Consider the following 23,740-nt stretch of genomic DNA (forward strand, 5'->3'; position numbering starts at 1 on the left):
ATTGTGGTGGCTTCTCTTGTTGCGGAGTATGGGCTCTAGGCGCGTGGGCTTCAGTAGTTGCGGCTCGTGGGCTCTAGAGTGCAGGCTCAGTACTTGTGGTGCATGGGCTTAGTTGCTCTGATGCATATGGGATCTTCCGGGACCAGGGTTTGAATCCGTGTTCCCTGCATTGGCAGGCGGATTCTCAACCACTGCACCACCAGGGAAGTCCCTTGGAGCACTTTTTATCTGAGCATCTCTGCCTCTAAGAATCTGCTGTGTATTATTCCATAGAAAGGATGCACCAGGATTTACCTAACCTTAGGACTTGTGGGCTATTTCTTAGGTTTGGTGCAGTCTGGGGGACAGTTTGTAACTATCGAGCGCAATTTTAAATGCATAACCTGCAACGCAGTCGTTCCCTTTCTAGGAACTTATTCTATCCAATCTCCAGCCCTGGGGTACACAGGCCACGTCCCAGGTATTAATGGCGGCTATGGCACATGTGCGCCCCCCAGATGCGCAGACAAGGGATGTAGTGTAAGGCTGCAGCAGAACTGGTTGGAGGCCGACCGTTGGCTCATGCCCAGGCTTGCAGCTCCCCTGTCATTCCCAAGGAGGCGGGCCTGCTACTGACCCCGCCCCAACCATCTGGTCCCGCCCCAACAGGCCCCGCCCCACCGCCAGCGCCACCACCCACTGAGCGCGGCCGCCCGGCAGGCCCCGCCCCGCCCCAGCCAGGCTAGCCCCCAGGCTCCGCCCCGCCCGGCACTCTGTGCGCTTGCGCCGGCGTCTCAGGCTCCCGGGCCCGGCGGCCGCGGCTCTTTTGTCTCCGGGCCGGAGCCCGAGCTGGATCCTGAGCTAGGGTCGGAGCCCAGGTCAAGAGTGGGTTGGAGTCGGATCGCGTCCTTAGCCCGGGCTACCCGATGGGGCGCGCCCCCTGCCCACCGCCCCCGGCCCGTGCCGTCGCCTGAGCCCCGGCCTGCCTGGCCCGGCCCGCGCCATGGAGTCCGGCCGCGGCGGCCTGGAGACCGTGGGCAAGTTCGAGTTCTCGCGCAAGGACCTGATTGGGCATGGCGCCTTCGCCGTGGTCTTCAAGGGGCGCCACCGCGAGGTGAGGGGCCGGCCGGCCCGGACAGAGCGCCGGCGAGGGCGGCCCCCCCGCCCCGGGGTCCCTCTCCCCATCCCCCGCTCCAGGGACCCCCCCCCCGTCATCCCCACCGCCGGCCACCCCCATCCCCACCTCCACACCCCAGAGGCCCCCTCATCCTGCCGGGAACCCCACATGAACACAGCCGGGCGCCCCTCGTCTCACCCCACAGCCCCGGGACCCCACGTCCCCCTCACATGCACTCCTGACCCCCTCATCTCCAGGGACCTGCTGGGCGCTTGGCCTGGGCAAGGCCTTCAAGGCGTTCCCGGGTTCCCCGCCCCTGAGGGACACCCGCGCTTGGTTTTCAGAAACACGACCTGGAGGTCGCTGTCAAGTGCATTAACAAGAAGAACCTGGCCAAGTCGCAGACTCTCCTGGGGAAGGAGATCAAGATCCTCAAGGTGAGCTGGCCTCAGCAGCAGGGGGAGCGGGTGATGGGCGAGGGCGCTCCGCTCACAGGAAACCTGGCTTTCTGTCCTAGGAATTGAAACATGAAAACATCGTGGCGTTGTATGACTTCCAGGTAAGGCTGCCGGCGCCGTCTTGGTGGGGACGGGCTGTGCTCCCCACCGCCCCCGCCCCCACCGGCCCCAGTACAGCCTCAGGCCCCGCTGACTTAAGTCCCAGTCCAGCCAAGTGCTGGAGACCCTGGCCAGGAGTGGACTCTTCCAGGCTAGCGTCTCGTACTGGGGGAAGGAGCTGGGCACCCCCATGTGTGGATGGGCGTCGGAGGCCTGCTGGGACCTTGGAGACCCCACCCTCAGCCCAGTTCTTGGGCCTGGGTTTCTTCTGGGCGTGTTGGGAGAGCTCCCACCTTCCCCCGCCACCTGAGTGCCAGGGGCGCCAGCGCAGCTCCACCGAGGGAGGTCTGGCTACAGCGTGGCCCTCGGGGGTGTCTGGCCCAGCGGCCGCGACGGTGAGTCCTGTCCCCAGCGCAGGCTCAGGGCAGCCCTGCTGGCCTGGACCACCTGTCTGGGCCAGCGGATTGTTTGTTGACATTACCCCAGCGGCCTGGCATTGGCCACTGTCTCCCTGTGTCAGACTGGGGGAGGGGCGGGGCTAAGGGAGATTCCTTCTTGCCGGCAGCTGGGGCCAGCCACCCGGGCAGGAGGGAGGCGGGTGCCCGGCTGATGAGGCCATCTCAGGCCTAGCTGGCCCAGAAGACCGCGGCCTGTTTCCCCCAGTGACCCCGGGCCCCCAGGCCTGGCGGTGGGGGGGGCCCGGCCTCAGCCCAGGTCTGGGACCCTGGAGACCCAGTTTGGGGACCAGGAACCTGAGGCAGCAGATCTGAGGGCCAAAGTGCTGACTAATGGTTTTGAAACCTGTTTACTGAGGCCACGGGACCAGCCCCTGGCTGAGGGGAAGTTCCCAGCCTGGCTGTCTGTGTTTTGGTGGCCTCCTCCCTCCTTCCCTGTCCTCTCCCTCCCGCTTCAGAGCGGGGCTGCGGCCTTGGGGGCTGTGGCATGACATGAGGTGACTTGGGGAGGGCCCAGGTCCAATGTGACAGCGACAGGAAGTGCCTGGAAGCTGTGTTCTGGGGCCAAGAGGGCGGCCCCCTTCCCCCTCCTCCTCTCCCACCCTTCCCTGTCCCCTGCCCCCGCCTCTGCGCGCCCTCCTTCCCATCCTGGCTGGGCCACACACCTGGTTGTGGGCAGTGCCACTTCCTCCAGGGCTTGCAGTGCTGTGGCTTCCCTTGTGCAGAGGAAGTGCTTAAGGCCAGCCAGCCTCTCCCTTGCAGGCCCCCCCCGCGGGGGCCCTGTGCTCTCAGCCTTTGGGGTGTGGGGTGGCTCCCCAAGTCCTTACACACTTGTCTGAGACACACATGGGACCCAGGAAATCATGGCTTTTAAAAACAGTTAATGATTTGGCTTAAAAAAAAAAAAAAATGAAGAAACAGTACAAAAGGGACGTGGAAAAAGGTGACCCTACCATCCCTGGCCCAATGAGCCCCATCTCCCCCAGAAGGTCTCTCTGGGGACAGTGACACATCCTCACGTACCTCTTTGCTGCCACACCATCTACAGTTCTACTGTGGCATTTTTCACTTAAGTGTGTGTCTTTGAGAAGGTCTGTGTCACTCCACATTAACTCAGTCCATATGTGAGAAGTGACACCCCTCTCCTCCCAAGAAAATTATCCCCCATTCTTTCTGCAAGGTTCAGAGTCCAGACTCTGAAGCGAGGTGACCTAGTTCCAGTCCTGGCTCTGCCACTTAAACGAGCTGTGTGTCCTGGAACAAGTGTCTTAATCCGTCTGTGCGTCCATGTCTTTCTCTGTAAAACAGAGAGTCTGGAGTTGTTTGGTTGAAACTGGTCCTAGTAAGCACTGTGTGTGCTGGCGTCGCTACGACTGTGACTGTGGTGTTACTTGCAGCTGTGTGGTGTTCCGTGGCCCTATATTCCACAGTTGACCTCACCTGTCCCCCACTGGTGGGACATGGGGTTATTCTGGGATTCTGACATGTCAGCAGTGTGGCGGCGACTCTCCTGGGTTCACCTTTGCCATGACTGTGTGTCCACAGGGTGGATTCCTAGAAATAAGAGGATGTGTATTTTAGTTTGGAACAGTTGCCAGATCGTGGTCCATAGAGAATGGACCGTGCGCACAGCAGTGCTGCTGGCAGGAGCGCCTGTCTCCCCACATCCTTGCCAGGAGGTCGGTTATCAGACTTCCATCTTGGCCTGCCTGAGAGGTGGAAAATGACATCTCTTATGGTTCTGTTGTTCACTTTGGGGGGAGGCTCAGCATCGCTCTGTGTGCACGTGAACACCAGGAATGCCTCCTACCCAGGGATGTGCTCCTGTGGGTCTTGTGATTACCGAGGTTGGACGGCACTGTGGTTAACAGCATGGGCCCTGCGCCCTCCTGCCTTTCTGAGCCCAACTCACCCATTTACTTACCTGTGTGACCTTGGGCAGGTTACTCAGCCTCCTGGTGCCTCAGTGTTACCCAGAAAATGGGAGATGATAACAGTACATCTATGTCGTACGGTGGTTGTGATGACAGCTTGAGTCTATGTATGTTAAGTGTTTAGATCTGTACTTGTTAGTAAGTGCTATATAAATATTGGTTGGTGGGAACTCTTTATATATTAAGGAAAGCCCTTCCATGATAGGTTGCAAATATTCCTCCTCAGGTTGCTTCTTGTCTGTTGAGATGGTTTTGTTTTGTGGCCATACGGAACAGTGACCGTTGTCAGGCTGCTGTGCATGCATGGGGGAGGCCTCTGGGGTGGTGCTCTGCTCTGTGGCCCACAGACATGTGGGCAGGCAGCGGGAGCCCCTGGCCTTTCCTTTCCTTGAGGGGCAGACGGCTGGCTCTGGGTCTTGCCCTCGCCTGCTGGGCCGTGGTTGGGTGTGCTCTTTCTGGGGAGAGTGGCCATCACAGGGGTCAGGGGACATCCCTGCCCAGCGTGCGCCCTGGGACGGGGGCCTTCCTGAGAGCAGCACGCCGTCCAGCTGGTTCCCACAGCTGGGTGACTCACTTCCCGGCCTGGCTGACAGAGCCACCCTTAGTGACTTTGGGTGGGTGGACACCTCAGTCAAGGGGAGAGGTCTGCCTTGCTGTGGGGTCATTCAGGACAGTGCCACCCTTTGGCCTTGCTTTTTCGTGACCCAGGCGGGCTTGGTGGGTCCGGGCAGGGACACGTCGATTCTGTGTTTTCCATTCTGGAAGTGTCCCCTGCTTCTCCCGAGTCAGGGGCAGGCCCGGAGTGTGGGAAAAAGGGGGCTGGGGAGGGCAGCTGGCCTCCCCCCGGCTCCCCGGCCCCCAGGAGCCACAGGCACACAATGGAAGCTGAAGGAGGCTCCCTGAGGAAGGGTGGGCTTCCTCCTCAGGGTGGGGCTGGGCATCCCTTCCCGTCTGGGCGCTGTCCAGGAGAGCCCAGCCTGGGGGCGGGGAGTGCCGCGGCTCCCATGGGCGGGTGGCTGTGCTCCGGCCCTGGCTGTGGCTTTTGCCTCCTTCTGGAGCCAGGACGGCCCACTCCAAGGGGTTAACTAGGCCAGTGCCCGCCCGCCCACCTGCCCACCAGCCCACCAGCCCACCAGGCCCAGCCCAGGATCACCAGACAGAGCAGGCTCGGCCAGCCCGGGAGCTGGGATCCTCTTAAGCAAAGCACCTTAGCACCCTGTGGAGGCAGGGCGGCCTCCTGCGTGCCCGGGCGCCCGTGCCAGGCTGCTTGGGACACCTGGCCCCGACACCCGGGCCGGCCCGGTCCCCAGGGCCTGTGGGCGCGCCACTGAGAGACGGAGAGGGTGCCGCTTCATCCCGCCTTCAGGGCCTCGCCTGTCCTCTCGAGGTGTGCAGGTCAGCGTTCACGGCCCCCGTCCTTGGGGGCCGCACGCACGGTGGAGCGGCCAGGACTCTGGTGCCCGGATGCCAGGCAGAATCACAGGGCCTGTCTGTGCCCGTTTCCTCCCCTTAAGTCGGCTGGGACGTCGATGGGACCTGCCCGCTCCTCAGGTTGCGCCGGGGGGACTGGTGGGATGGGGGTGGCCCCGCTGTGCTCCCTGCAGGCTGGAGGCCCGGTGGGCCGGCGCCTCGGCCATGTTGGTGGTTTTGCATTAAGAACATGATGGACTCCTGGGGCCAAGAGCGCGGCCAGAAGCTCCCTCATCCGCCTCCCCCAGGAGGGGAGCCCTCTGGCACGGCGGCCGCCACAGCCCCAGGAAGCAGTCCTGGTCCTTTCGAGTGTCCAGGCCGAGTCTGGACCGACCCCAAAGGAGGCGGCCTGCTGTCTGCAGTCCGCTTGGTCCCCCAGCCTGGGGGAGCTCGTGGAGACCAAATTTAGCTCAGGCGGAGGAGGGCCGAGGCGTGACCTCTCCAGGTCTCGGGTGGGCAGCAGGCTGCCAGGGGCAGCCCAGCAGTGCCACCGAGGCCGTGCTGACGGCCCCCCCGGGGAGCCTGGAGAGCCGGCTTCCTCAGGGGGGCCCAGGCACGCAGCCGTCCCGGAGACCGCCACACTGGGGGCGCTGCAGGCGTGGCCGAGGCTCGTGCCGGCCCATGGGGTTGGCGCCTCACAAGCTGATGCTGCGGGCGGGGAAGGGGCCTTCCGAAGCCAGGGCAGTGGGGGACCCCGAATCCCACGTGGTGAGGGGAGGTGGGCACGACTGCCCCGGCCTAGCCCTGCTGTGCTCTCCCCCTCAGGCCCTGAACCTCTGGGCTCTGTGCACAGTAGGGCCTGCAGGCAACACGCTCGGTCTCTGCTGGGTGACCCGCGGGGTGAAGGGGCAGAGATCGGGGGAGAAGGGGCCCCAGAGCCAGTGGGCGGCGGGCCCCGTGGGGTGGCCCCGCGGGAAGGAGGGCGTCTGGCCTGGTGTTTGGAAGCACCCCCAGCTGGAGCGGGTTTCGGGGTCCTGTGCGGGGGTCCCGTGGGTTCCTGGGCACAAAAGGCAGTGTGCTGTCACTGATGCACAGGCACCTCCTTTCTGGGGCAGGAGGTCGTGGGGTCCAGGCTGCGCAGGACTCAACTCCCAGCTGGCAGGCCCCTTGTCCCACCCAGCCACGGTTCTGCCAGCCCTGGGTGGCTGCCCGGGGACCCTCGGGGGCGTGGAGGCTGCACCTGTCTCCTGTCCTTGTCATCCGGCCCTGCCCGTCCTGGCTCGGTCGGTCATCGGAGGCTTTCCTGGGGAGCAGGGGTCCTGTCGGGAGGACAGCCGAGAGCTGGGGGTGCCTGGGCCCCGCCCTGCGCTGCCCCTCTAGCGGTGTGGCACCTCTGGGCCACTCAAGACAAGGCTGCTCCCTGGCGGGTGAATTCGGGAGCCTGTTAAGCATGTCCCCAGAGGTGGCCGTGGTCAGGGTGACGGCAGGTGAGGGAACAGGTGGCCTGGGTGTCACGGGGAGTGGCTGTTCTATCTCCTGGGTTAGTTCTGGGTCCTCATCTCTGGCCCCTCGGCCCGGGAGCCTCCGGCTCTGCACCCGGCTCTCAGAGCCTCCCTCTGTTGGGATCTCCCTCCTCCTGGTACCCCTCTGTCCCCATTGCCAACCCCGCCGGGGTTGGTCGCAGTCGTGGGTGCGGCGTGACCGGGGACTTTCTCCCTGCATTATCTCTCCCCACAGCTGGCCTGGGAGGGCGGGGCCTGCGTGCTGGGCTGAGGCAGCTCCCACCTCTCTCCTGGGTGGGAGGGAGGGCCTGCTTTGGTGGGCGGAGCCCGCCCCCTCCCAGAGGAGCCCGGCTGGGCACTTGGGAAGGCTTCTGCATCCCTGCGGACACGGCCGCTGAGTGAGGGCCTGGGGAAGCAGGGTGGGGCACGCGGCCCAGCCAGCCCCCGGAGCTGTCAGTGTCCACCTCTCAGCCCTGCTCCCCGGGGCGTCCCTGTCCCGGACGCACAGCCCCTCTGTTGGGGGAGCTCTGGAGGCATGGGGGCTTCTCTTTTGTTTTGGATATAAATGTATCTTTTTTATTTACTTTTTTTGGCTGTGTTGGGTCTTCATTGCCGCACGCGGGCTTCTCACTGTGGTGGCTTCTCTTGTTGCGGAGCACGGGCTCTAGGCGTGCAGGCTTCGGAGGTAGCTGTGGCGCGTGGGCTCAGTAGTTGTGGCTCACGGGCTCAGTTGCTCTGTGGCATGTGGGATCTTCCCGGACCAGGGCTTGAACCCGTGTCCCCTGCATTGGCAGGTGGATTCTCAACCACTGCGCCACCAGGGCAGTCCCGTAGGGGTCTTCTCTTGTTTCAGGGGGCTGATATTTACACCTGGGGTGTCACCCAGTGGCTTTGTGTTCTACTGGTGTGGGTCTGAGCCCAGGCCCAACCTCCTGGGGGTAGGGTGACTGATCAGGGGTCCTCTGTCCTGCCAGGTCGGGGTGGTGGCCCGCTGCTGGGGATCAAGTCTGTCTGGGCCTCGGGTGCCCTCCCCCAAAGGCCGCTGAGAAATGACCCTCCTGCAGCCACCTCCCTCCTCCACCCAGGCTTCCCTCGGGGCTCCCTGCATGCCTTGAGAGCTCCGGGGCCAGCGCACGCACTTGCCCCCTTGCCCCTGGGGGTTAGAAGCTGGAGCTGCCCGTGAGCAGCGGGTGGGGAATGGGGACTCGGTGCGTTCTGGGCGGCGGGGAGGGGCTGTTCCCGGTCCGCAGGGCCCAGCAGTGTACTGGTGCTGAAGGGGCTTGGGGACTTGCTCCTGGCTGGCAGGGCCCCTCCGTTAGGGAAGACCCCTCCTGGGAAGGAGGGGAGGGGACTGTCTGCAGGAGAGCAGAGCGGTCAGGACCCCGCCTGCCTGGCTGACTTGGCTTCGCTGGGCTCAGTTTCCTCATCTGTGACCTGGGGATCTCAGGGGCCCCTCCTAGACGGACGCCAGGGCCGTGAGTGCGGGAAGGCGTCTGTGCGCTGGCCTGAGCAACGGGCTCCGCAGTCTTGCTGTCGTGGACCGAGCTGTGGATGCTGGTGGCAGCCCGAGGCCATGGGTGGCCAAGGGCTGAGCCGGAACCTGGCCGGCAGTGGGCTGGCGGCGCCAACCTATAATGCTGCCGGCATCTTTGGTTCCAGAGCCAGGAGCAGTTTCCGCGGCCTGAGAGTCAGGCCCTCACACCCTCGCTGTGTCCCTTCTTGGGGGCCTGGGTCCCCCACTAAGTGCTTCTACGTGGCCAGGACTCAGCACTCATAGAAGAGCAAGCGGAGCCCTGTCAGAACCTCTGGGCCAGGGCTGACCCTGACCCTGATGGAGACCTGGGCTGCTGAGGGCTGCCCCCGGGAGGCGGGGTCCTTGCTCCACCCCTGACACCTCTCCTGGGTCCTCAGCCCCTTCCCCAGACTTGACAGATGGAGTGATCTGATTGGCTGCTTCTCTGGTCACTCAAGCCCACTTGGCTCTCAGACCTCCTCACCTCCTGGCCACTAACGAACTGGCTAAGCCCTGGCATGACAGGCCCCAGGGCTGCCCGGCCAGCCAGCGTCCACGCTCAGTGGCCTCTCCTGCCTGAGCCCAGGCAGTGTGTTGCGGGCAGCTGCAGGTGCCGGGTGCCTGGGTCACGCTGGGGCCAAGCCAGTCTTCCCAGACGGCTGCCAGACTGGGGGGCGGGGCGTGCCGCTGCCCACCCCTCACTGCCTCTTCTGTGTCCTGCAGGAAATGGCCAATTCCGTCTACCTGGTCATGGAGGTGAGTCCTGGAGGCCAGCTGTGAGGACGGGGAGGCTGGGCCCTCTCGGCTCTCAGGCCCCTTGTCACCTTGCGGTGAGAAGTTGTTTTCATGTCCGTGGGCTTCGGGCTGCCTCACCGGCGAGCACCCCCATTGACCTCCTCAAGCACGGATTGCGGGGGACGCCTGCCCAGGCTGGAGACGGCACCGAGTGCCCAGGGAGCAGCGCCCAGGGGTGGGGTGGTGGGAGACCCGGGCACAGCGGGCGGGGTGCCCTGGCCGCTGACCGAGGCGTGTGGCGGTCTCTTGCAGTACTGTAACGGCGGCGATCTGGCCGATTACCTGCACAGTGAGTGGACACCTGCGGCGGGACGGGCTGCCCGCGAGGCTCACCTGACCCGTTCTGAGAGGGGGCCTGGCCTGAACGAGCTCTCCTGGGCCTGATGGTGATGGCGGAGGCTCCCATCCCCCTGGCGCCTGCTGGGAAAGATGCAAGGGGGAGCGGAGCCCCGCTGGGGACACGTGCTGCGTCAGAGCCACGAGGGATGGCTTCTCAGGGCAGACGTGGTCTGCAAGGTCACTCTTGAGCGGGGCCCCGTGCGGCCCGCTGTGGATGTGGTGCCTGGCAGGGTCCCGGTCGCCGGTCGGCTGCTCTGCGGGGGCCAGACCTGTCCTGGGCCCCAGTGGGGTCCGGCTCTCCTCAGGGGGCGGGCCTTCGCAGGGTCCTGGCGCGGGTGGGGGACCACCGTTGAGGCCGGGCCTGGGGCTCATCGCACAGCCGCTGGCCGTGGTGCATGCCCTGGGCAGCGGGTAGAGGGAGCTGCTGAGAAGCGGCCCTCAGCTGAGAAGGGGCGGGGTGTGCTGGGCAGCACCGCGGGGCTCGCAGGCTGGGAGCGGACACGGGGCAGCTCAGGGTCAGACGGCGTGGCCGACGGGCCTGGAGGCCGCAGGGAGGGGCGCGGGAGCCATGCGGGGCGGGAGGCCGCTGGCCCGGGGCGCCCGGGCGAGCTGCGCCCCACGGAGCCCGTCTCCCCTCAGCCATGCGGACGCTGAGCGAGGACACCATCCGGCTCTTCCTGCAGCAGATCGCCGGTGCCGTGCGGCTACTGCACAGTAAGGGCATCATCCACCGGGACCTGAAGCCCCAGAACCTCCTGCTGTCCAACCCTGGTGGGCGCCGTGCCACCCCCAGCAACATCCGGGTCAAGATCGGTGAGGTGGCGGCCGGGGCCCGGGGAGACCGGCAGAGGCCCGGGGGCCGCGGCCACCCCTCTCACGCCTCTCCTTGCCTGCAGCCGACTTCGGCTTTGCCCGGTACCTGCAGAGCAACATGATGGCGGCCACGCTCTGCGGCTCCCCCATGTACATGGTAGGTGGCCTGTTGGAAGGGGGGTCCGCGGTGGGGTTCCCTCCCGTGTCCATCCTGTGGCCTCACTGGGTGGCAGCCGTCGTGGCTGTACCATTTCCCGCCACATCTGTGGCGTTCGGCTGGCGTGTTATGATTGGCTGGCACCTGGCTGGAGCCAGACTTTGCGCAGCGCGCGCTCAGCGTCCGTCTTTGCCGTCGCGCCGACGCACTGTACCCCGCAGGCCCCCGAGGTCATCATGTCCCAGCACTACGACGGGAAGGCGGACCTGTGGAGCATCGGCACCATCGTGTACCAGTGCCTGACAGGGAAGGCGCCCTTCCAGGTGAGGCCCCGGCAGGGGGTGTGGCGCGCTCAGCCCTGCAGCCTCCCCTTGCCGGCATGCCGTGGCCGCCCAGCTCCCCCCTGTGCAGTCACTTCAGGGCCGAGGCCGGAGCCTCCACTGGCTCTGGGGTGTACCTGTGCGTGTCCACATGTGTGTCTGAACCAAGTTTCGTGGCCTCCCTCCTGCCCATTCCAGGGCTGGCGTGACCCACCAGATTGGTACGAGGACCCCAAGCTCTGGGGTACACCCTGCATTTGGAAGGCAGTGGCGTGCCGTGTGCTGGACCCCAAAGGGTCCAGGGCCCCGAGCCCGTGTCGCAGGCCCTTGCGTCCCGTGCTGGCCTCGTGGGCTGACCCGGCAGCTCTCCGCTGTCGCCAGCTTGCCCCAAAGCGCCCTCTGCCTGCCCGGTGACCTAGGCTGCCCCCATCCCCGCTCCCCGTACCTCCCTGCCTGCCGTTTCCTGCACGTGAGCAAGCGACTAGCGGAGGGCCGTCCCCCGCTGGCATGTTGGCCTTGGGAAGGCAGGGGCTGTCTTGCTCTCGGCTGTACCCCCCGAGCCTTGAACAGTGCCTGGCACACAGCAGTGCTGAGCGCGTGACACGTGAACAGGCGTGTGGGCGGGGCCCACTTGGGGGGCGAGCTTGTTCTGGGGCCCTTTGCTGGGGTGGGGTGCACGGACCACATTTTAATTTTAAGAAGCACATGACCGGTCACACCAGATACCCAGGATGCACCCGCACCAGGTGGGAAGGGGGCCCAGCCAGCATCCTTGCTCTGGGCCCCCCTGGCCCCCCTGTGTGGTCCCCGTGGTTCCACAGCCTGGCGGGGGGGGAGGGGGCCCCCTTCCTTGGAAGCATGCGAGGGCGCTCAGTGTTTGGACAGACAGGCTGGCCGTGCTGGACCAGGGGCCTCTCGGGAGACAGAGGCTCTGAGCGGCTAGTGGCTGAGAGCAGCAGGGATACTCACGCCTGGCCCCCTGGCCCTCACTTCCAGGCCAGCAGCCCCCAGGACCTCCGCCTCTTCTATGAGAAGAACAAGACGCTGGTCCCCCCGTGAGTGCCCCTCCCGCCAGACACAGACACCCCGCCCCCCCGCCCCCGGGCAGGCTGCCCTGTCAACGTCGTGCCCTGTGCCCCCAGCATCCCCCGGGAGACCTCGGCCCCGCTGAGACAGCTGCTCCTGTCTCTGCTTCAGCGCAACCACAGAGACCGCATGGACTTCGGTGAGCACCCCCTGGCTGGCCCGCCACCTCGCCCGACAGGCCTGGGGGGTCAGGGCCCTCGGGCTTGCGCCCCTGCCCCCCACGTCCTGCACACCCCACTCCCAGGGGCCCTGTGGCGGCAGTGAGTGGCTTTTCCCGGGGCCCGCAGCTCCTTTCCCAGCAGCGGAGATAAATCCCCGGTTTTGCAATGGGCAGCACTGCTGGGAAAACCGTGGGCAGGGTGGCTGGATCCGGGCCTGGGCCGCGCTGGGGGCACCAGCTGGGACTCTGCCTCCCTCCGTTGCTGGAGTGCGGCAGCGGGGACAGGGCCCCGGGGACGGTGGGGCCTGGCCTCACCCCTCCTGGGCCCGGGCCCATCCCTCTCCTGCAGATGAGTTTTTCCATCACCCCTTCCTTGACTCCAGTGCCGCTGTGAAGAAGTGTGAGTCCCCTGAGGGTCTCGGCACTCCCGTGCCCCCCCCTTCTCCCTGTGGGCTGCCAGCCCCACCCCGGGAGGTTGGGGGCTACCAGCTCCTCAGCCCTCCTCCAGCCTGTGGTCCCCAGGGGCCCCAGAGGCCAGGGGGTGGGCTCGAGCTCAGCTGACTTGGTGCAGTGGGATTGGAGAGGTGAGGGCAGGCCCTCGCACAGGTCCCCTCCCGGTCCCTGGGTTCCTCTGGGGCGGGGCGGGTCCCGAGCCGGCAGCTGTGCTCGGCGTGGGGTTGACATGGGCAGGGTGGGAGCGGAGCATCCCATGCTGATGGGTGCTGATCCGCGCCCTCTGCCAGCCCCGCCCGTGCCCGTGCCCTCGTACCCAAGCTCGGGGTCCGGCAGCAGCTCCAGCAGCAGCTCCACCTCACACCTGGCCTCCCCACCGGTGAGTCACGCGCAGGGCGGCGGGCGGCGGGCTCCTGTCGCCTCGGCTTCGGGGCGTGCGGGCGTCCGCAGGAACCTCGTTGGGCTCCCGCCCCACCCCAGCTCGCGCCTTCTGCTGTGTCGTCTGGTCTCATCACACCAGACTTAGAAACGTTCTGCTTGTGAATGTGGCGGAGTTAGAAGCGGGTGGAGGCCTGTTTCAGGGTCCCTGTGTCCCGTCGGTCTCTTCAGCACCGTGTCAGCTCCGCACCTGCATGTGCACGGGCGCGCGGGTGGCCACGGGTGGGGGCCCCGTGTCCTGGGAGCCCACCCGCCCCGCAGCCCACGTCCCCAGCACAGGGCTGGGGTGAGGTCTGCCGAGGTTGTGCTCGGGGGCGGGGGCACTGGGGCTTGAACCTCCCTTGGGCCGTCTGTCTGTCCGTCCGTCTTGCCAGGCGGGGGCCAGGGCCAGGCTCGCTCACGCCCGAAGGTGGACCTTCCAGACGCCCCACCTCCCGAGCGCTGTGCAGGGCCACGGGGGGCAGGGGGGGAGTCGCTTGACATGGGGCCTCTGGAGCCTTTGGGGGCCAAGCGGTTCCTCGTGCTGGGCAGCAGGGGGCTCCGTGAGGTGACTGCTCCTGTGGGGAGGTCACCGGAGAAGCAGCGGCCTGGGGGAGGAGAACGTGCAGAGCTTCTGCCTCGTCCCCATGGTCCCCTTCACCCAGGCCCTGGGGCCGGGTCTCAGCGGCCTCCCCTCTGACCCCCAGTCCCTGGGGGAGATGCAGCAGCAGCTCCAGAAGACCCTGACCTCCCCGGCCGAGGCCGCCGGCTTCCTGCAGGGCTCCCGGGACTCGGGCGGCAGCAGCAAGGACTCGTCCTGTGACACTGATGACTTCGTCATGGTCCCGGCCCAGTTTCCAGGTCAGGGGGCCACCAGGCAGGGGTGGGCAGGGAGATCGCTGCAGACATGCCAGACGGAACCCCTAAGAAGGGGCTTCTGGAAGTTTCTACCCCAGATCAGCCTGGCCAGAGAGTCAGAGCTGAGTCCTGCCTGCCGCGGAGCGTCTGGGGCGCCTGCTCCGAGGGGGGAGCTGCTGCCCCCGCCCACCCCGCAGAGCCCTGTTCTCGGGCCCTCAGTTCCCCTCGCGACCCCGGCTGCTGGTACTTCCCTCACGGCCTTGGCTGCCCTGAGACTCCCGGGCCGGGGCCGCGTGGGAGCGGGCCCAGGTGTCCGACGGGCCACCCTGAGCCTGTCGGCTTGGCTTCGCAGTGGAGGAGAGGCCCTGTACCCAGCCACCGGCAGCTCAAGGAGGGCAGCGGGAAGGTGGGGACCCAGCGGTCCTGGAGGAGGAGTGAGGCCCAGATTGGGAGGTGTGGACACCCAGCCTGGGGTTCGCTGAAGGCTGGTGTGTGGGGAGGGTACCAGCGTCTCCGAGTGCCGTGAGGTCCAGACAGGCAAAGGGGGGTGTCAGCGCGAGCGACAGGAGCGGGGACGGGAGAGTGCTGGGCTCGCCGTGGCCTGGGCCCGCCCAGGAAGAGGTGCCTGGGCCCAGCCTCACCCGTGTCCCATCCACAGGTGACCTGGTGGCCGAGGCGGTCGGTGCCAAGCCGCCACCGGACAGCCTGATGTGCAGCGGGTAAGCCCCCAGCCCGAGACCCGCCGGCTCTGCGGGGAGGGCGACGCCTGCTCTCAGGCTGTCCCCTGACCTGCCTGGGCCAGACAGTTTGGGACGTGCCGAGTCTGCTGTGCCCAGTGCAGGACGGAGTCCCAAGGAGGGGCCAGGGTCTGCGCTGGTTTGGCCTGAATGTGAGGCCCTGCCGTCCGCCCTGTCCCCGCCAGGAGCTCGCTGGCGGCCTCTGCTGGCCTGGAGAGCCGCGGCCGGACCCCGTCTCCTTCCCCGCCCTGCAGCAGCTCCCTCAGCCCCTCAGGGTAAGCGGGGCCCGGGGCACAGGCAGCATCACAGCGCCCCAGCCCCAGTCGTATCCTGCAGGAAGCGGTTGTGTCCAGAGGCCCTGCCTTCATTCAGCCCCGGCAGGGTGCCAGGGCCCTGTGGGTGGTCCAGCAGAAGGAAGGGATTGTGGTGGAAGGGATGCAGGGTGGGCTTGGGGCCCAGGGGTGGTTACCGGAACCACCAGAGACCAGTGTCGTCGCTCCCTCCGCCCCTCCCGAGCTTGTGGGGCGAAGCGGGCAGTGACTCCCAGTGCCAGCAGGAGCTGGCCCAACCTCGCTACTGGCTGGTCCCAGCCAGAAGCCACCTGGGTGCAGAGAGTGGGGGGCATGGGGTACCAGGGAAGCAGTGCTGGCCGTGTGCAGAAACAAGGAAGCAGGTGGCCCGGAGTGGCCTCTGCCCCGGGATGTTAGGGCCTGGGGTTCAGCCCAGCGCCCCAGCCGCGGTGACCCCAACCTCTCTCCCCACACAGCCGGGCCGGGGCCCCCTCCAGCGGCAGGTGCGGGGCCTCGGCCCCCATCCCAGTCCCTACCCAGGTGCATAACTACCAGCGCATTGAGCAGAGCCTTCAGTCGCCCACCCAGTACCAAGCGGCGCGGTGAGTGCACGGGCCCCCGTGGCCAGGCACATCCTAGAGGACTGTAGTGAGGGCCCCACGCAGCCCACTTGGATGGTGCGGGGCCACCTCACGCGCACGGCTGTGCAGGCTGCACGCTGCGTGACCGTCAGCGCCACCGCCCTGTGCACATGCTGGCACTCAAGCTGTACCGTGACGGCTTTCTGGTAGATGTCAGTGAAGTGTCTTGTGTCCACAAAACTGACTTCGATTTTTGTAAGTTTCGGAAGAGGAGAGGGCACCTTTTTTTGTAATTCACAGAAACCCCTGTGGGTTGGGGGCTGCCCTGGCAGGGACTGGCGGCTCCCACCGGGTTGTGGCTGCTGGTGAGGCCCGTTACTTGAACGGAGGAGGACAGACACGTGGCATGCTGGTGGCCCTGGCCGGGCGTGGCTGGGGCCCTCACACCCTGTGCCTGCTTGCGTCCGCAGGTCCTCTGCCATCCGCAGGTCAGGCAGCACCAGCCCGCTGGGCTTTGCACGGGCCAGCCTGTCACCCCCGTCTCACGCCGAGCACGGAGCTGCCCTGTCCAGGAAGTTCTCCCTGGGTGGGGGCCGGCCCTACACGCCGTCTCCCCAGGGTAAGCCTGCACGCCATTGGTGGACCCAGCCTCGGAGCTGGGACTGGGAGTCTCCACGCGGGGGGCGGGGGAGGGACTCACTCTCTGTCCCACATTGACCTTGGCAACCCCTCTTGCCCCCAAGTCGGAACCATCCCCGAGCGGCCAGGCTGGAGCGGGGTGCCCTCCCCCCAAGCAGCCGAGATGCGGGGTGGCAGGTCCCCTCGTCCAGGTAGGTGCAGCTCCGGCCCAGTGGGTGTGCAGGTGGAGCTGGGGAGGGGCGGAGGAGCTGGGCTGACCTCCCTGGGCTGGTCTGTCGCTCCTTGGGATAGTGGCCGTTTTCCTGGTTCACAACCGTCATTTCTTACGCGTTAAAAGAAGGCAGGAAACTCTGTGAGACTATTTAAACAAGCTTAAGCCTTCAGCTTATGGAGGCCCACTGTGGGGCTCAGATCCCACCCCGACCCCGCCATGCTGTGTGACCTCACGCAGGTGTCTCAGCTCCTCTGTGCCTGTTTCCTCAGGTGCGCAGTGGAGCGTAGGGAATCCTGAGCAGGCGTGGGGGTCTCTGTACACTGTCCTGGTTGGTCGTGTGGGCAGGTCCAGGCAGTCCTCGGGACAGCTGTGATTGGGCCCGTCCTGTCCCGCCCTAGGCTCCTCCGCACCTGAGCACTCTCCCCACAGCGCCGGGCTGGGCTGCCGCCTGCACAGTGCCCCGAACCTGTCCGACCTGCGTGTGGTGCGTCCCAAGCTGCCCAAGCCCCCCACGGACCCGCTGGGCGTGGCGTTCGGCCACCCGCAAGCCAGTCCCCCGCAGCCCTCCCATGGGCTGCAGTCCTGCCGGCCCCTGCGCGGCTCGCCCAAGCTGCCCGACTTCCTGCAGCGGAACCCCCTGCCCCCTATTCTGGGCTCCCCGACCAAGGTAACAGGGCCGCGGGCCTCCAGGGGGGTGGGTGGGAGTGGCTCTGTATGTGCTCAGGCCGCCGGGCTTTGTGTCTGGCGGGATTCCCACAGGACCTGAGGGGCCCCGGAAGCCAGAGGCAGGGCTGGTGTGCTCCAGCATAGCAGCGCCTGCCCTCTGTGCTGAGACCTCTTGCACTGGCTGGTGGCTGGATCCGTGTCTTCCCGTTCACGTGTGGGGTGGCCACGTCCTCGTGACGAAGACTGGCTCCCAAAGCCAAAACACCTGCTCTCTGGCCCTTGACCGGAAGCGTCCCGACCCTGGCCCAGCATCCAGAGCCCCAGAGAACCCAGGCTGCCACCATGGGCACATTACTTAGCTCATCGCTTGCCTCAGTCTTCCTGTCTGTGAAATGGGGCCAGAACCTGCAACTACCTCGTGGTGTCTCTGTGCGGGCATAGGTGCACACGTGCATGGCCTGTGTTGGACACGTGCGTCTGCGTGTGTCACTGTCCTCCAGCACAGGGTGGAGTCAGCCTTCACACCTTTCCTGTGAAGACCTGGGTCGTGGAAGTTTGGGGTTTTGCGGCATGGGGCCCTGCAGGCTCAGACCAGCGCTGCTGACCCCGTTGAGATGTTAATGTCACCATGGCGGGTCGTTCTCAGCACTTAACCTGCCCCTCCTAGGCCGTGCCCGCGTTCGACTTCACCAAGACCCCCAGCTCCCAGAACTTGCTGACTCTCCTGGCCCGGCAGGGCGTGGTGATGACGCCGCCTCGGAACCGGACGCTGCCCGACCTCTCCGAGGCGGGGCCCTTCCAGGGGCAGCAGCTGGGCCCCGGCCTGCGGCCCACCGAGGACGCCAAGGGCTCCTTTGGCAGGTGAGTGGGTGGGGACTCCCCCGACGTGGCCTGCGGGAGGAGAGGCCCAGCCCTGCCTGCTGTCTGCGGGCACCTCACTCCCTCTTCAACCCCTTCTGAGCCTCAGTTTGTGCGTCTGTTCAATGGGTGACAGTAACTGCCCGGGGTGGGTGGGAGGACCGGGTGGCCAGCACAGTCGGGACGGGCTGGGCATGCTGACCAGGCTGCGGGGCCCCCAGACCCTGCCTGGGGGGGCCGGGGGGCCGGCCCTGGGCAGCGGGTGGCCTGGTGCCTGGGTCTCTGGATCCCCTGGGTGGCGCAGGGCACGTGTTCACCACCCTTCACCCTGCAGGTCCCTCAGCGCCGGCCGCCTCACGGATCTGCTCCTTAAGGCTGCCTTTGGGACGCAGGCCCCTGACTCAGGCAGCGTGGACAGCCTGCAGGAAAAGCCCATGGAGACCGGTGCGTGGGGTCCGCCAGAGAGCATTCTGGGGAGTGGGGGCGCCCGCGGCGGGAAGACCCTGAGCCCCTCCTCTTGCCCTCTCAGGGCCGTCTGCTGGCTTCGGAGGGAACCTGCACCCGGGAGCCCGTGCGGGGGGCGCCGGCAGCCCTTCCCCCGTGGTGTTCACGGTGGGCTCGCCCCCCGGCGGGACCACGCCGCCCCAGGGCCCCCGTGCCACCGTGTTCTCAGGTGAGGACCGTTGCTGGCCTCGCGGCTGCGGCGGATCAGCGGCCCACACCGTCCGTCGGGAAGCGGGAGGGGCCCTCGCTGTAGAGTCAGGAGCTGAGCCAGGCGCTACTCTCACGCGAGGCCCTGGGAGGGTCCTCCTTGGAGGCTCGGGGGCACGGCTCCCACAGCCAGGCCCCTGAAGCCCCGGCCCTGGACTCCGGGGTGCCCCTGCAGTGGGCGGGGGCCCGGGAGGGGTGAGGCCTCCGCTGGGGCGCCTGCTCGCAGAGGGGCAGGAGTGGAGCGGGTGGGGACCGGCTCTGTGTCAGAGTGGCGGAGGCCTGATGGGGAGGGCGGCCGGCCCTCTCCCCACAGGGGGCCCCTCCAGCCCCCTCGGCTCGGCAGGCTCCTCCTCCGCCCGTCACCTGGCGCCCGGGGCCTACGGCGAGGCCCCCCTCGAGGTACCCGCCCCCGGCCACTGCCGCAGCTTTGCCGACCCCGTTGCCGCCAACCTGGAGGGGGCTGTGACCTTCGAGGCCCCCGACCTGCCCGAGGAGACCCTCATGGAGGTGAGGGCCGGGCGGGGGCAGGCGCCTGGCCCAGCGTGGCGTCCGGGCAGGGCTGGGGGCGGTGCCGAGGAGCGTCCCTCAGTGGCCCCGTCTCCCCAGCAAGAGCACACGGAGATCCTGCACAGCCTGCGCTTCACGCTCGACTTTGTCCAGCACGTCCTGGAGATCGCGGCCCTGAAGGGCAGTGCCAGCGAGGCGGCCGGGGGGCCTGAGTACCAGCTGCAGGAGAGCGTGGTGGCCGACCAGATCAGCCTGCTGAGCCGCGAGTGGAGGTGCGTGTGCCCAGCGGGGCCCCGCGGGGAGGCAGCGGGGGTGCGGCCTCCACCCCTGACGCGTCCTTGCCGCCCTCCAGCTTCGCGGAGCAGCTGGTGCTCTACCTGAAGGCGGCCGAGCTCCTCTCCTCGGGCCTGCAGACCGCCATCGACCAGATCCGGGCCGGCAAGCTCTGCCTGTCGTCCACCGTGAAGCAGGGTGAGGGCAGCCTTGGCCGGTGGCGGCGGCGGCAGCAGCAGCAGCGTTCGGGGCATGAGACCCTGAGGGAGTCGGGGCGGGAGGGATAGCTATCTCTGGGAGAAGGTCAGCGAGGAAGAGGTGACGAGGGAGGCCTTCCTGAGGAGGTTCCCTGGTGCAGGCCCAGCCCGGGGAGGGATAGTGGGGGTGGGGGGCAGGTGCAAAGGCCCTGCGGCAGGGCCCCCATGGGCCTGGGGCGGGAAGGCGCAGCGTGAGTTGCTGAGCAGAGCACCTAGGAGGTGGGGTCGGACAGCGCCCCGGGGACGGAGTGAGGGGCTTTTGCCCGCTGGTCGCGTGGGTTCCCTTGCTGGGGGCCGGCCTGAGCTGCCGGGGCGCCTCCCACAGTGGTGCGGAAGCTGAACGAGCTGTACAAGACGAGTGTGGTGTCCTGCCAAGGCCTGAGCCTGCGGCTGCAGCGCTTCTTCCTAGACAAGCAGCGGCTCCTAGACCGCATCCAGAGCGTCGCCGCCGAGAAGCTCATCTTTAGCCACGCGGTACAGACGGTACGCCGGGCGGGGCCACGTGGGGCCGGGCGGGGAGAGCGGGCTGAGGGGCCGGCAGGGGTGGGTTGACGGCCACAGCTCCGCCGGATTTCAGGGGCATCACTCCCGGGGTGGGAAGTTCCACTACGCTGTCCCCTCAGCCAGCAAATGTCACCCGGGCCCCTCCAGCCCTGGTGGGGAGCCGGGAGCTCACCTGGGCTTCCGCCTCGCTGTGAGGCTCCACGGCCCAGACGTGTCCCTCCCTGAAACTCAGGTTCCTTACCTGGAAAATGGGGAACCTGGTTTTCAAGGCTCTTAGCAGGTGAGTTGGTTCCTTCTTCTCTAGAGGGAACCAACGCAGGCAGCCCAGCTGGGAGCTGTGGCGTGAAGGCAGGAGGGGCTGGGAGGGGCCCTGCCCAGTGCTCTGCATCTGTCGCTTTGGGGTCCTTGTGCCCAAAAAGCGCTGCTTCTGAGGCAGTGCCTGTTTTCGAGAAAATTCACTCGTGCAGTAAAAACACAGCCCGAAGAGACGTTCGGGAACAGTCGGCCTCCTCGTCCCCGAGCTCCCCTCCCCCAGGGGTGACCATCACTGACATGATCGGGACCGAGGGAGTGCTCTGCCCGGTGCGGGTGGCCGGTCGCCTGCCCTGTAACCCCGGCTGCCTGCGCGTGACCCGGCGGCGCCCACAGCGTGCTGCCCCGTGGCTCGTGCGGCCGTCAGCCCTGGGTCCCCCGTCTCTGTGGAAGGCAGCTGGGCCCAGCCTCCGCCCTCACCCGGCAGGTGCAGTCGGCCGCCCTGGACGAGATGTTCCACCGCCGGGAGGACTGTGTCCAGCGCTACCACAAGGCCCTGCTGCTCATGGAGGGACTGCAGCAGATCCTCTCGGACCAGGCAGACGTGGAGAACATCGCCAAGTGTCAGTGTCCGCTGGGCCCCTGGGAGCGGGGGCGGGAGGGGGCAGCCGCTGCCCGCTCACCGTGGTGCCCGCCCCCCCTCCCTCCCTCGCTCCAGGCAAGCTGTGCATCGAGCGGAGACTCTCGGCCCTGCTGACCGGCATCTGTGCCTGACCTCCTGGAGGCCCGGCCCACGGTGCCCAAGGGGCCTGGACCTTCACTGCCGATCCATGGGGTGGGGAGCAGCTGGCCGGACTCGAAGGGACAAGCCCACGGCCGTGACACCACTCGCTGGTGCTGGGGAAAGGACCGTGGCTCCCCACCCAGCGTCCGGAGCCAGGCCTCAGGCTGCGTCTCTGTCTCCTGGGCTCCGCAGCCGTGGACTTCAGGGCGCTGGAGGCCCCGCACAGAACCTCGACGTAGGCCAGTCCCCTGGCCTGGCTGACGGGCAGAACTCCCCGCCCAGCCGGCGATCTGAACTGCTCTCCCGGCTGCCTCGATGGCAGGTGGGGATGCGTGGGCAGCCCCCGCCCCGCCCAGACCCCAGGGCTGTCTCGCTGAGGACAAGCAGAGGCCCTGAGACCGTGATGCCCACTCAAGCCAAAGCCGCCAGGCCTGCCCAGCGGATCCACCCAGCAAAAGGTGTGTCCTCCTGGCTCCCACCCCTCCCTCCCCCGAGACCACCACCCAGCTTTGTGATCACCCAGCACTTTATGCAGGCGGACTGGACCCGGCTGTTGCACCACCAGGCACGTGTGCACACCCGTCATCACACGTCCGTGTGCAGACAGCTCCGCGAGCGCGTGTGCTGTGCCTGCGCCCGGGTTGCTCTCGAGGCGAAGCCGCCGTCTTATTTAAATGTTCTTTTAGGGACGGACAGTACGAAGCACCGAGCTTCCAAAACCCAGCACAGACGCTGTTGCCGTCTTTCACACTTAACTCCTAAGATGTGTCTTATCTTCTGCAGCTCTTTTTCATTTTTCTTTTTTTTTAAAAGAAGAAAACTCGTATGAGTTGACGTTTTGTTCCTAAAGGACGGGGGCAGGATCGGGGCAGCCTCGGCAGCGATGCTGAGACCCCGGGGGCCGGTGGCGCTGGGCGCGTGTGGTCTGCGCGTGGCCGTCCGCCCTCCCGCCTGTAGGGCGGCCCTACCCCTGCCCTTGCTCCCTGCCTGAAGACCGCGGGCAGCTGAGGACTGCTTTTGTGCGTAAACCTACCTGTCCAGCTCTCACAGGAGGTTTTGATGTCAAGCCCTCTGTCCCCTCACCAGGTCCTGGCTGCCGTGGGGGGTCGGCGGGGAGGCCACCTTCCAGGCTTGGGGGGGGTCCCTTTTCTGGTCTGCCCGGCTCTGCCTAGCTCCTCTCGAACGTGTCCTCAAGGATGCAGAGGGAGCCGCCCCAGCCCAGCACCCCCGGTGCTGAGGTTTCACCACAGGCCCGGGCAAGGACCCCACGCGTTTCTCTCTTGCGATACTTGAAATCTTGCCTCTGTGCTTGGACCCAGAAGAAGAGCAGCCCTGGGACTCGTTTCTGTCTCCTCACCGGTGGCTTGAGCTTCTCCTCCTGCGCAGAAAATGTCCGTATTTATTGCTTTACGGTTGGCTGGAACCGGGGCCTCTGGGGGGCCGGCGCTGTGGGAGGGGCCCCTTGGGCTCTGTCCGCGGGTGACCTCCGGGCTGCGGGGTGAGCGCCGCCCACCCAGCCTGTCCTCCACAGCACAGCTCTCCACCCTTGGTCTACCTTACAAGACGTTTGTGTCACCCGCCCCCACCCCCACCCCTTGCGTTAAGTTGTGTAACATCAATTTAAGGAAATAAACCTCTGGAGTTGTTGGGCTGCTGTTGCTGATGGTTTGTCACGGCCTACCCTTCTCCCGTCACCTCCTTTCTCGGACTACACGCCCCGCCCCCCTATGTCCTGCAGCAGCAGCTGGAGTTTGGAGGTCAGGTTCGGGGCAAGGCTGGGAACTCAGTCCTCCAGGGGTTCACCGGGTGCCAGACCTTGACAGCAGCCGCGTCACTTCCGTCCCCACCCACGGCGCAGGAGGGCCCCCGCTCCGCCTCTGGGTGGGTGTGAGAGGCTGTGGTTTTGGTGTGCGCGCCCCCGACGGCTAGTGACCTCAAGTGTCTCTCCATGTGTCTGTCAGCAATTTCTAGGTCATTTTTGGAGAAATATCCATTCATGTCCTTTGCCCGTTTTTGAATCGGATGCTTTCTCTTTTTGTTGTTGAGTGGTAAGGTTTCCATATTTTAGACTACGTGTTGTTTTTTATTTATCTGTTTTTAAGGTTTTTTTCTTATAAATTTATTTATTTTTATTTTTCTGGCTGCATCGGGTCTTCGTTGCTGTGCGCGGGCTTTCTCTAGTTGTGGCGAGCAGGGGCTACTCTTCATTGCGGTGCGCGGGCTTCTCATTGCGGTGGCTTCTCTTGTGGAGCACAGGCTCTAGGCTCGCAGGGTCAGTAGTTGTGGCACGCGTGCTCAGTACTTGTGGCTTGCGGGCTCTAGACCACAGGCTCAGTAGTTGTGGCTCACGGGCTCTAGAGCGCACGCTCAGTAGTTGTGGCATACGGGCTTAGTTGCTCCGTGGCGTGTGGGATCTTCCCGGACCAGGGCTCAAACCTGTGTCCCCTGCATTGGCAGGCGGATTCTCAACCACTGCGCCACCAGGGAAGCCCTACATATTGTTTTAATAGGCTAAAAGTATCTCATTAAGTTACCAGAAAGGCTAACCGCAATGTGAAACGAAAGTTCGCGGAGGGGTAGTGATAGAGGAAGTGGAAGGTGG

General features: G+C 66.1%; 1 protein-coding gene across 4 annotated transcripts; it reads left to right on the top strand.

Annotated features, from left to right (window-relative positions):
- The first annotated feature begins 753 nt into the window (after window positions 1-753).
- ULK1 (unc-51 like autophagy activating kinase 1) lies at window positions 754-22,783 on the top strand. 4 transcript variants are annotated; one of them, XM_060310169.2, is made up of 28 exons: window positions 754-1,093; window positions 1,354-1,533; window positions 1,614-1,655; window positions 9,191-9,223; window positions 9,515-9,551; window positions 10,241-10,414; window positions 10,498-10,571; window positions 10,793-10,894; window positions 11,888-11,946; window positions 12,034-12,116; window positions 12,487-12,537; window positions 12,881-12,969; window positions 13,715-13,868; window positions 14,524-14,584; window positions 14,788-14,877; window positions 15,369-15,494; window positions 15,944-16,092; window positions 16,217-16,303; window positions 16,725-16,993; window positions 17,660-17,853; window positions 18,185-18,294; window positions 18,380-18,523; window positions 18,875-19,068; window positions 19,168-19,340; window positions 19,421-19,539; window positions 19,924-20,081; window positions 20,842-20,977; window positions 21,073-22,783. In XM_060310169.2, the coding sequence occupies exons 4-28, from the start codon at window positions 9,194-9,196 to the stop codon at window positions 21,126-21,128; spliced, it is 2,919 nt and encodes a 972-aa protein (XP_060166152.1). In that variant the 5' UTR covers window positions 754-1,093; window positions 1,354-1,533; window positions 1,614-1,655; window positions 9,191-9,193; the 3' UTR covers window positions 21,129-22,783. The 4 variants fall into 4 exon arrangements, with proteins under 4 accessions (XP_060166152.1, XP_030715794.1, XP_060166150.1 ...); XM_030859934.2 differs by having other exon boundaries at window positions 1,441-1,533; XM_060310167.1 differs by having other exon boundaries at window positions 1,441-1,533; window positions 18,905-19,068.
- Window positions 22,784-23,740: the final 957 nt, after the last annotated feature.

Source organism: Globicephala melas, chromosome 13, assembly GCF_963455315.2.
Source record: "Globicephala melas chromosome 13, mGloMel1.2, whole genome shotgun sequence".
Lineage (NCBI taxonomy): Eukaryota > Metazoa > Chordata > Mammalia > Artiodactyla > Delphinidae > Globicephala > Globicephala melas.

What these genes read in the sequence shown, in the direction of transcription:
- ULK1 (XM_030859934.2), top strand. Translation starts at nt 983, where the DNA reads ATGGAGTCCGGCCGCGGCGGCCTGGAGACCGTGGGCAAGTTCGAGTTC. An exon ending in AGGAGATCAAGATCCTCAAG is followed by an intron (nt 1,534 to 1,613) that starts GTGAGCTGGCCT and finishes TTTCTGTCCTAG; the next exon opens with GAATTGAAACATGAAAACAT. An exon ending in GCCAAGGGCTCCTTTGGCAG is followed by an intron (nt 17,854 to 18,184) that starts GTGAGTGGGTGG and finishes TTCACCCTGCAG; the next exon opens with GTCCCTCAGCGCCGGCCGCC.